Raw genomic sequence first — 12,073 nt, 5'->3', positions numbered from 1 at the left:
TAATTCCAGTACAGTCACTGAGTGAGTCTTTGCTTGAGATGTTGCTAGTTACTCAACTTCTCTGACATTGTCTCTGGTTTGTTGGTTACAAATTTCAGACATTAAAATTGTAAAACATATGTTTTTCAGATATAAGTTACCTGAGTCTCCCAAGTATTTATACTTGTATGTAATCACTCATTTTAGATCAGCTGTGCTTTTCTTTTATCATAGCTACTGATAAGTAGCTATAAGAATAGGTTTGTGATAGCGTATATTACTATCTATTTCACTTTAAAATACGCTTATTTTCTTTCCATGCTTTTTTCGTTTAACTAATAGAAACTTTTATGGGATTAAATTTTCTCAACAGAAGTATGTCTAATTTATTTTTCATAATTATTTTCATCCTTCAGGTTAGATAGTAGAGAGAAGGAACCAACATGAAACTATCATAAGAGGATACATTTGTCTAACAGACCCACTACTTTTGTAAGGAACTTTTAATTCATGTTGCTCTTCTATTAATACAGGTTCAGTCAATAAATCCAGCAGCATATGTTCAAGTTCTTCTGAATCATTTCTACCTGGAATTTGCAAAGAATTAATTGGTTCAGCTTTGGATTTACTAGGACAGAATCATGAAGAAGAAATGAATATAGCAGATAGTCTCCTAACTAATTTGCTTACTATTTATACTGGAGTAACTGGCATTTCAAATGCCTATGAACAACAAGATGAAGAAAGTCAAGCTAATTGTAAGCTTAATTCTTACTAACATAAACAAAATATTCTACACTGATATTTTGTCATGTCTTACACATAAGTATAAATGTTCTTGCTTTCATTTGCAGACCTGAGATTCTGATTAATCTTTTTTTTTTTTTTGTAGTTTTCTTTCTTGATCGTGCTACTCAGTCCTGCAGCATCAGAATTACCTCTGCTTTTGAACAACTTGTGGTTCTAACTGAGCATTGGCTTAATAGTTTCCAAAAGTGCACTGATTCCCTAAAAATTGATGAATTGAGACAGGATGTAAAAAACTTGGGAGGTTATTTACAATTACTGTTGCAGGTAAATTATATCCACTATATTTTCATATAAATAATTGAAAGAAAAATAATTAAAACTATATAGAGAGCTGTGTAATGTATATACTCTTATTATATTATTGGCCATAGACTTTGTAACAACAATCTGGCATATAATCACAAGGTGACTTGGTAAAAGATATGATAAAGATGCCTACAGCCAGTTTTAAATTAATCATCTTCTCCATGAATGCTTTGCTGGATGAATAAGTATTCAGCACTTTCCACAAGTATGCTCGCTTATTATTCTTTTCTTTTAAATGATTGTCTCTTTAGCTATTTTTTAATTTGATAGACTTGTCATTGTCTGTTCAGTGCCATTCTATATAAAGTTATTGATTATGGGTTTTTTAAACCCATTTATTATTTCTTCTATTCTATTCTAACATGTATTTGCAGTCATGATTTTTAATCCTGCAGTGTAATTGTAATAACTTTTCTGTATGTGGTCACGAGGTTCATTCCATTTTTATTTGAGACAATGACTGAGCCACTTAGTAGTAATATAAGGATATGATATTGTTAATGCTTCAGGATAGTTTAAACACTGTTTTCAATTGCACATATAAAACATTTACACTTTTATTGCAGAAGTTTTCTAACTAAATTATTATTTTCATTTCTCAGGGTTGTTGTTCAGATATATCCTCAATGGTAACAGAAGCACACAACAAAATAATCCAAATAGTGAAACAAGCAGGAAAACATGTAGGACACTTGACAGCACTTATAGGATCTGACCTACACCTTTCTGAAGAGATCAAAGAAGATGCAACTATCTCACAGGTAAAAAACAAAATTTTGTTGGATACAATACCTTTCAAGATTAATATCAGAACTTTTTATGGACTGTGACTACTCCACTGGATCAAAATAAAGGTCGCTTCTGAATACTATAGAAAGTATATTCACAGTAGTAGTGTGAAGGCAAGATTTAAAATAATTTAAATGTCTACACTCAGATTTTCATAGTTGCACATTTAGTACACTAACACAGTGTATTGTCACATAAATGTAATATCTATAGCATAAAATTTGGTCTTACATAGCACCTTTGGAATGCAACAGAGCATTTTTTAAAGTTAATGACTTAAACCCTGTTTATAACCCTAAATCATTTAAGTGTACTGATATAGTTAAAATGGAACAACCTCCCTAGTGTGGCTGAAATTATACTGATATAAGGCATCTTTATATTTGTATAACTTATTGCCATATGGGACGAGGAATAAACTGTCCCAGTATAAGGCACCTTTATATTGATACAACCCTAATGTGGATAATTATAACTACAGTGGTAAAAATCTTACCTCTAACGAAAATAGATGTACTAATACAAAATGTGTGCATAGACCAGACCTCAATGCAGTGATATAGCAGCTTTTATGTGTTCACACTGAGTCCTGGATATTAAAAATTGTTTTACCATGGGAAGGATAAAACAGGTCAATAGATCTAAGTTTAAAAAAAAAAAAAAAAAAAATATCCTGTGCTGACAGCCTGTATGCAGAGTTTGAAATTAAAATAATTTGTTTTGTGTGTGTTTTTTGCCACTAATATTCTCATTGTAAAAGTCTATTCAAAAAAGAATTCTCAGAAATCTGAATAAGAGCTGAAGATGCAGATTTCTCAAAGGAAAAGCATTATCAGAACCCTATTGACAACATTAGGTCTAAGTTGGGCATAAGAGTTGGTCTGTCTGTGTTGGTCAATTTGCCTAATATAACAAAATGTTACAAATACATTGATGCAAATGTCCGTTTTTTAAACCATTTATTGAATATTAAATATTCTGAATATTTTTTAGGAAGATTTTATACTTGCCATTTATGATGGAGTAGGCTCAGGACTCAAGAGTCTCATGGATTCTGTACAGAAAAAAACAAGAGAGATGCAAAAAGAACTTTTGAAACAGTATCCACAAAATGAGGTGAGAGAGAGAGTTTGTGGCTTGAAGGTCACAGTTTTTAGTGACAGCATAAAAGTATTAGCAGATATAACACATATGGGTTGGAAACTTATACCTTGATTTGTGAAATCCTGGCGTTCATACAATAATAGTGTAGACTGTATATGCATCTGTATTTATTATAGATAAAATCTCTGCAAGGTGTATCTTTGTTACTATAATTGGACCCTTTAAAGATACAATATCAACTTAAAATCTTGTCTGAAAATGTTTTGCATACTATTATTATTAACAAAACTTAAAATTACTGTTAACTTGACACAACGGAGGGGAAAAAATATTGACGTAATCCTTCAATCAGTTCTCCACAGTTGGTCCCTTTTGCTCAGATGGATTCCACTGAAGTATTCAGTGTATTTTCAGTGTTTACTTTGCGCATTTGACAGTGCTATTTGTCTGTAGTCTTACTGTATCCCCTGAGTATCCACTCAGCTTCCCTTGTTGTTTGTGGGGTCTTTCACACACCAAGAAGGGAGGGAGAAACTTAGTGGAAGGAGAAGGGAAAATATCACAAGACTTCAAAAATTGGCAGGGACACTCAATAGTGAAACTATTTTTAACTTCTTTTTTGAAATTGACTACATTTCATAGTACTAATAGCAAGCACATATCTGCTATTACTGCACTTGCTGTTAGTGTTACAAAATCCTGTCTCTAGGCATCTTTAGAAGGTTAAGATGACAGTATTTCCTACATTCTGGTGTTATAATTTTAGCTCCTTTCAGCATGTTATTTAAGCTTGTACCTAAAACTGAGTAAGTTTAGTATAGTCCCAGACTACTCACATGTTTAAAGTTAGGCATGCACTTAAGCACTATGCTGAATTGGGGCCTCTAAAAGGATAGTGACTTATTCCAAGCAAGCATCTAACAGCATGAATGGCAGAAATGTTGTTCATTTTCATGGTAGCAACTGGAATCAGGAATAACCTTCAAAAGTTTTCTGGGTTGCTAAGCAGCATTGGTATTTCCATTTTAGCAGCTGCTTTATTAAGTTATAGGATAAATACAGCAAATATATTTATGACATTTTAATGAGTTGACCCTGCCACCTCCCCAGACACACTGTAATGTAAAAAGAAGTGACACCAGTGTTCTGTTTAACTTTACAGAAGACCTCTGAATTTAATTATTCTTTATAATATAAGAGGGAATATTCATATTCACTTAGAGCAATAAAGGTAGTATTTTTTTTTTCTGGTGGCAACTGATATTTTAATTATACATTAGGCATTAAAAGTTTTGCACGAAAGCATACGTAACAGTATTCACACACTTTTTTTCAGATCAATGTTGTTAAAAAGTTGGGGTGTGTGTGTGTGTATGTATATATATGTATGTATATATGTATGTATATGTATATGTGTATATAATTTTTTTTTTTAAATGCAGGCTTTTTGGTTAAGATTTGTAGCGGAAAATCATAGCCTGACTATTTTAATTTATGATAGACACGGTTGCCTGGGAAATGGTAGAAACAGTATTTTGTCACTTCAGTTAAAATAGTTCAAGCCCTTCTTGCATGCAGAGATTCTTTTTTAAAGCAAATTGAAGAGAGCCCACCTAACAAGTTGCTTTAAAATAAGGTGCACAGTCTTGGTATTCCCCTATTTTATATATATATATATATATATATATTTGTTAGGTAAGTCTAATAAGGAGATACATGGTAGGGAGAGTTACATAAAAAGGAAGATAGAAACAAAGACTATACTCTGCAGCTAAATTTTTTCCATGAAATATGTACTCAGAAAAGAGTTTGAAAATTCAGGAATGCAAGTTACAGTAGTCCTGGGAAAGATACCTCTTACACAGTGGGTAATTCATGTTGACAGTGAGTCTGGCAGCCTTACAAGTAATGTTTTAAAAGGATGAAAAGTTCTTTTAAAAAAAAGTATTAGGCTGCACATAGTGTACATATCTCTTTTCAGCTTCGGGTACACATTCATTCTTGTTCCACCTCTTTTCACCTTCTGTGAATAAAAACTTGTATCTTGGACAGATAGTGTGCAAGGCAAATCCTACTCTTCACTTGTGTTTGAAGCTCTCTTGTCTTCTATTTACTTTGTATGGGTCTTTCCAGAGTACGACAGAGCTTGAATAACCTACTTGCCAAGGAAGTTCTCTTACTTTCCACTAGCAAGTGGGGGACATCTAGAGCATACAATTCTGCAAAACTTAAGTTTCCATTTTAAACAAAATGAACTATTCCTTATGCCCGTGCAGTAAACCTTCCAAATGTGACCCAGAGCAGTGCTCAATGGCTTCTTGAGCCACAAGAGAAAGCTCTTGGCTCTTATTAGTTCCACTGTTGCTGTCCTTAACTCTCTGAGCAGCAGTGAAACTGGACCAGTGTCTTTCCAGTTTCATCGTTGTTGCTTGAGAAATGTGAGAGGAATGGTAAAAGTAGCCATTGGAGCTATTCCCAGTGAAGGAGAAATCAAAAATGAAGACTAAGGTTGAGAAGTCAAGAAACACACCCTCGTTCACCTAGGACCAACTCCCAACATCTCATCAACAACATTCTCTCCCCTTATTCTTTCCTCTTTTTTCACTACTTTCCTGTAACCAATCCCTTTGTCTTCATGTGCTCTACATTCTTTACCCTGCCCTTCTCCTCCTCAAAATTTCACTCATCCATAATCCTCTTCCTAGCTTTACATCCTCTTTCTGAGTGCAGGTGGCACACTCAAGGCACAAGAGGGAATGAAGTGGGGGCCAAGCCTATGTTATGCCATAGGGCAGGGGTGGGCAAACTACAACTTGGGGGCCACATCCGGCCCTTCAGATGTTTTAATCTGGCCCTCAAGCTCCCGCCATGGAGCAGGGTCCGGGGCCCAGGGCTTGCCCCGCTCCAGCCGGGGTGCAGGATTAGGGACTTGCCCCCCCGCCTCCTAGATATAGGGGCAGCCAGGGGGTTCTGCACGCTGCCCCTGCCCCAAGCGCCGCTCCTGCAGCTCCCATTGGCTAGGAAATGCGGCCAATGGGCACTGCAGGGGTGGCGCCTGAGGACCAGGCAGCGTGCAGAGGCACCTGGCTGAGCCTCTGCCTAGGAGCCGGAGGGGGAACATGCCGCTGCTTCCAGGAGCTGCTTGAGGTAAGTGCCACCTGGACCCCTGACCCCCTCCTATGCCCCAACCCCCTGCACCAGCCCTGATCCCCCCCCTCCTGCCCTCTGAACCCCTTGGTCCCAGCACAGAGCACCCTCCTGCACCCCCAACCCCTCATTCCCAGCCCCACCCCAGAGCTTGCACCCCCAGCCGGGCCCCCCACACACACACTCTAACCCTCTGCCCCAGCCCGGAGCTCCCTCCTGTACCTTGAACTCCCCATTTCTGGCCCCACCCTAGAACCTGCACCCCCAGCGGGAGCCCTCACCCCCTCCCACACTCCAGCCCCCAATTTCATTCGTGAGCATTTCATTTGTGAGCATTCGTGGCTCACCATACAATTTCCATACCCAGGTGTAGCCCTTGGGCCAAAAAGTTTGCACACCCCTGCCATAGGGAGTCAGTGGCCATGGGTCCAGGGCTGCAATGAGTGCTATACAGCAGACCACACCTGGAGTTAGGGATGCATTTTGAAAACTTCTGTGGTAGCTTTTGTTGAGGGAGCACGGCTATATTGATAAGGAATTGGAGAGTGAAATTGTTTAGCCCATGGCATAACTGGGGCTTGAAAACAAACCGTTTGCACAAAATATTCAAATACTTACAATAATTGAATCTATTTTTACACTAATTGGTGCAATCGTGCCTGTGTTTTCCCTCACAACAAGCCACGCTCCCAGAGAGAAAGATTCATTCTGCCTGCCTCCCTCTCCACAACCCAGTGTTACACTGGACCTCCCACAACTGGCCCTGTTCCCAGGGAACTCAAATCTCCCTATTCACAGCAAATTAAATTTGAATTTTTAGTTTTTTGCCCAGGGTGGGGATTGAACAGCCAACCTGCTAAATGCTATTGTCTTTGCTTGTAGCAGAGACCTATGGAACCATAAGGGTCTTAGTTTCACTGGAGGGCAGTGCATATAACATGAAGCATCAGAGAGAAGCCAAATGGCACTGCCAAAATCCTACCACTGAGAGTTATGATGATGGTGATACAATTAAAGTGGTCACTTCCTTTAGAAAAAGTTTAAAGAATAGTGTCTGCTCACTTGCTCCTAGAATAAAGTCTACTGTAGACTTATTCAAATTTTTGCATATGCAATATGAACACTATAAAGTGTTAACTTTTTTATGGAATGGGTTGAGAATTATGATCGAAAATTCACTCTCCGACCATTGCTTGTGTTGTAATTCTCTTCTGAACACTTTCCTCCATAATCACATGTGCTCATTGTCCTGTCTCTGGGATATAGGTTTACACATTTTTTTTCTCAATGCTTTGAATAATGCATGCAAAATAATAATTAAAATTCCCTTTTTATAGGTTCAAAATCAAATAAAGAATAATGCAGTGTCTTTCGCCAGATCCCTTGAAAATACTATATCTGACTGCAAAAAGGTAAGGGAACCCATTCACAAAATTACATTGTTTAAATGTTAACTTCAAAGGGTTTCTTGTTTAAAAGTTTAACAAGAAAGAGGAATAAAAATTACTACCTGTATGCATTGTGAACAAGTTAATCTTGCTGTAAGAACTTTACATTTTGCATTTCTTTACTTAATTATCTTAACTATCTTATGGTTGTATAAATATAATTTTTGTGTTTATTAGAACAGAATTTGGTTCATTCTTCTGCTTTACAATTTTTAACGTAACCCTCCATGCTACTTGAATTCTTTGTGTGTGTCAACAAAATGGTGAGGAACAAGATATAATTTATTCAGACTTTTTAAAAGCCTTGACAAAGTCCCTAAGAAGAAGCTAGTAAGGAAACTAGGTGGGTGTGTGGTCAGAAATAAAGTATTATCATGGCTTAGAAGCTGGTTCAATGACAAAAGAAAACTAGGAATAAATTGTCACTTTTCAAAATGGCAAAATTAAGTGAGGTGACCTACGGTTCTTGGATTGCCTGTTAATAATCTGATAAAATGGATGATGTAGAGGTGGCGGAATTTGTTGTTGGCAGAATTTTTGAGGCTATTTCCGACTAGAAATGAATGAGCTTCTCCAGAGGGACTTAGTTTTCACTGTTTGAGTATTGTGTTGTGGATTGAAATTCAGTGTTGACAAATGAAAGATAATATACATTAGATGGAATAACTTGAATTGCTCATAGATGGTTTTTGAGTTCTAAATTGACTGTAATGACTCAAGGAAAACACCTGAGGAGACTTTCGAAGGGCAGATAGGCACCTAACTAGTGTATGTGCCTTTGAAAATCACCCCCTCCCCCTATTGCACTCTGGATAGCCCAATGAATGCATCTGCTTGTTGTTCTGGTCGTCTCACCTCTGAAATCATACAACAGAAATACAAGTGATTCAGAGACTGACAAAACACTGTCAATTATAAATTAAAGATATTCCTTTTATTTTCTGTTTGGTCTATCTGAAATCATTGGTTTACATACAATTTAACTTGTCAAACACATTTTTATTTATTTCAAAGTATTGTGTTAGATACTAGTAGTACATTCACTGTGTAGGCAATAGCTTACAACCTTGACTATTAGCACCATGATTTACTTTGAATCAGGAATGGAATATTGACCAAGTTATCGGAGTTATCTATCCCTTGAATGTCAAAAAATGTTTTAGGATCTTACAGCTCCAGCTGGTGATTTTAAGACTGGCAGAAATTGCAACTCTTGCCAAAATTGTATTTTGAAACTTCTTCAACAACCCAACATTCCCATAATACATTGCAACAGTGAAGTGCAAAACTATGAACGCTGATGTGAAATTTGAACCCATGACCACATTTGCTATCAGAATGCTAACCACTAAGCATTACAGATGTATCTTATAGCTTTCAAATAAATTGCTCTTTATTAATACAGAGAGAAATGGGAACTCAATTAACAAAAGAAGAATCTGCCCACCAGGAACTAAAGAAGGCAACTAATCTTGCTTCTGAATACTTGGAATTAGAGCAGTACATAGATAAAGTCTGTCAGATCATTACTACTTCATTGCAAGGTATGTGTCTGAGCTGCTGTGTGTGTTGTACCAGAAAATTTTGCACTAAAGGAGACCTGCGAAGTGAGAGGTTTGTGCTCTTATTTGCTTCTTTATTTGGTGTATGTTGGAAGACAGAAAGAGTGGTGGTTATTTTTAATCTGGTTGGTATTTTTAGGTGGTTCTTCGAGTAGATGTAGACATGTATTCCACTTAGGTGTGTGCGTGCCCAACGCACCAGAGCTGGAGAAATTTTGCCTAGCAGCATCCATAGAGGGTTGGCGTTTGTGCCTCGTGGCCATAGCCCCTCCCCTGGCTACATGAGGCAATGCTGCCCCGACCATCCCACTGTTCCGTCTTCCCGCCTCTACCTGGAGTCATAACTCTGTGTGATCTTAACTTCACAACCTCTCAACTAGTTTTGTTTTTCCCCTTGAATATAGTTAGTAGTACCATTAGTGTTAGAGTAGTGTTCATTGTAGTCGTTTTTCCCCTCGGTGTTGTCCTCCCTGGGGTTTAAACATTATCCTTCCTGTGGGGGGTGATCCCCACCTGTGGTTCTTCCTCTGCCTTGGCATTGCATGACTTGCAGATCGTTTAAGAAATGGACTCAAGTGGCTCACGACTTTCGCCTGAAGCAGCACCTGCTCAAACAGGCCATATGGTCTGCTTCAGTATCGAGGTCTTCATTGGGTCGGAGATCACCTTCAGGTTCCAAGAGTGCTGCTGCTTCACATTCCAGGGCAGGCTCTTCTTCAGAGACACAGATGAGCCATTCCCTGTTGACTGCCCTGAGGAAAAGTTTGCCTAAGACCAATCAAAACCACTCCAGGTCTCCGGATGACTCTTCTGCTTCCCCCAGGAAAAGTGTGGCCCGACATGGAGTTGTTGCTGGTGCATGGGATGGAGCAGATACCTCTAATCCTTCCCCGGTACCAAACAGGAAGGTTGGAAGCCATGTACTGTTGACTCCGGTTCTGGCCTCTGGGCATCCATTGAGTACAGTACCAAAGAGGCAGATGCCAGTACTGACTGTTTCCATGTTGGCAGTGTACCAGGCAGTTACAGATTTCCTCCACCTTTTGGTTCCGATCTCTCCTTTGGTCCAGGACTTTGCCAGAACTGTCATCTATAGCTCTGTTGATTGAATGAGCCACTGAACCCTCTGGTCTGTCTGCACTGCACCCCAATGTTCACCTTTCACAGTATCAGAGGGGTAGCCGTGTTAGTCTGAATCTGTAAAAAGCAACAGAGGGTCCTATGGCACCTTTGAGACTAACAGAAGTACTGGGAGCATAAGCTTTCGTGGGTAAGAACTTCACTTCTTCAGATGCAAGTAATGGAAATCTCCAGAGGCAGGTATAAATCAGTGTGGAGATAACCAGGTTAGTTCAATCAGGGAGGGTGAGGTGCTCTGCTAGCAGTTGAGGTGTGAACACCAAGGGAGGAGAAACTGTTTCTGTAGTTGGATAGCCATTCACAATCTTTGTTTAATCCTGATCTGATGGTGTCAAATTTGCAAATGAACTGGAGCTCAGCAGTTTCTCTTTGGAGTCTGGTCCTGAAGTTTTTTTGCTGTAAGATGGCAACCTTTACATCTGCTATTGTGTGGCCAGGGAGGTTGAAGTGTTCTCCTACAGGTTTTTGTATATTGCCATTCCTGATATCTGACTTGTGTCCATTTATCCTCTTGCGTAGTGACTGTCCAGTTTGGCCAATGTACATAGCAGAGGGGCATTGCTGGCATATGATGGCATATATAACACTGGTGGACGTGCAGGTGAAAGAGCACGGTGATGTTGGTTAGATCAGCTACAACATCACCGGCTCTTTCACCTGCACGTCCACCAGTGTTATATATGCCATCATATGCCAGCAATGCCCCTCTGCTATGTACATTGGCCAAACTGGACAGTCACTACGCAAGAGGATAAATGGACACAAGTCAGATATCAGGAATGGCAATATACAAAAACCTGTAGGAGAACACTTCAACCTCCCTGGCCACACAATAGCAGATGTAAAGGTTGCCATCTTACAGCAAAAAAACTTCAGGACCAGACTCCAAAGAGAAACTGCTGAGCTCCAGTTCATTTGCAAATTTGACACCATCAGATCAGGATTAAACAAAGACTGTGAATGGCTATCCAACTACAGAAACAGTTTCTCCTCCCTTGGTGTTCACAACTCAACTGCTAGCAGAGCACCTCACCCTCCCTGATTGAACTAACCTGGTTATCTCCACACTGATTTATACCTGCCTCTGGAGATTTCCATTACTTGCATCTGAAGAAGTGAGGTTCTTACCCACGAAAGCTTATGCTCCCAGTACTTCTGTTAGTCTCAAAGGTGCCACAGGACCCTCTGTCACCTTTCACAGGTTATATAAGCAGGGCTTGTACCGGCTTCAGTACGGGGGACGTCACTACCAGGAATGCACTGCTGCATTCAGCACTGCAAATGCTTCTGTGGTGCCTTTCACTGCCCTCAACATCAGTACTGTCAGACACTCAGTACTGCTGCTTGCTTCCAGCACTGGCATGCTTGGTATTGATGGCACCACTTCTGTTGGCACTGCCACTTTCTGCCTCATTCTGGGCAATAAACAAATCAGACCAGATACTTGCGCCCTCTGGTCTCACTCTGCCTTGATCTCAAGGCTCCTCTGCATCTGAGTTGGGATCGTTATCCTCCTGCTCTCCATCACCTGACCAGCATTGGGGGTCGTTGATGGACCGTTATGGGTACCAAGATTGGCGTACGTCCTGTGGTTGGGACGGAGGCATATGGCCCAGCGTCTACTGGCCACCAATGCCTTATCCATGTCAGTGGCCTCCATGGAATCTGTGGGATGCCCCTCAGTTGCGGAGGTCCTGCTCTTTGCCTTGATTAAAGGTGAGATTGCTGGCCAGGTCTGTGGTGGTGACCGTTGATCCGCCACAGGCCCAAGCACTGGCGGTCCTTCTC

At 39.7% G+C, this 12,073-nt stretch overlaps 1 protein-coding gene across 2 annotated transcripts in view; it reads left to right on the top strand.

Moving 5' to 3' along the window:
• Positions 1 to 12,073, top strand: part of KIF14 (kinesin family member 14) — a 90,707-nt gene that overhangs the window by 65,579 nt on the left and 13,055 nt on the right. For both annotated transcript variants that reach the window (XM_054036502.1, XM_054036501.1), the window contains 6 exons: positions 513 to 737; positions 872 to 1,053; positions 1,698 to 1,856; positions 2,878 to 3,000; positions 7,473 to 7,547; positions 8,989 to 9,127. In XM_054036502.1, coding sequence (XP_053892477.1) covers positions 513 to 737; positions 872 to 1,053; positions 1,698 to 1,856; positions 2,878 to 3,000; positions 7,473 to 7,547; positions 8,989 to 9,127 — 903 coding nt within the window. The remainder of the gene's footprint in view (positions 1 to 512; positions 738 to 871; positions 1,054 to 1,697; positions 1,857 to 2,877; positions 3,001 to 7,472; positions 7,548 to 8,988; positions 9,128 to 12,073) is intronic.

This window comes from Malaclemys terrapin, chromosome 8 (genome assembly GCF_027887155.1).
Source record: "Malaclemys terrapin pileata isolate rMalTer1 chromosome 8, rMalTer1.hap1, whole genome shotgun sequence".
In the NCBI taxonomy this organism is placed as follows: Eukaryota; Metazoa; Chordata; order Testudines; family Emydidae; genus Malaclemys; species Malaclemys terrapin.
The sequence above is the reverse complement of the archived record's forward strand: the minus strand, read 5'-3'. Positions and strand labels throughout refer to the sequence as shown.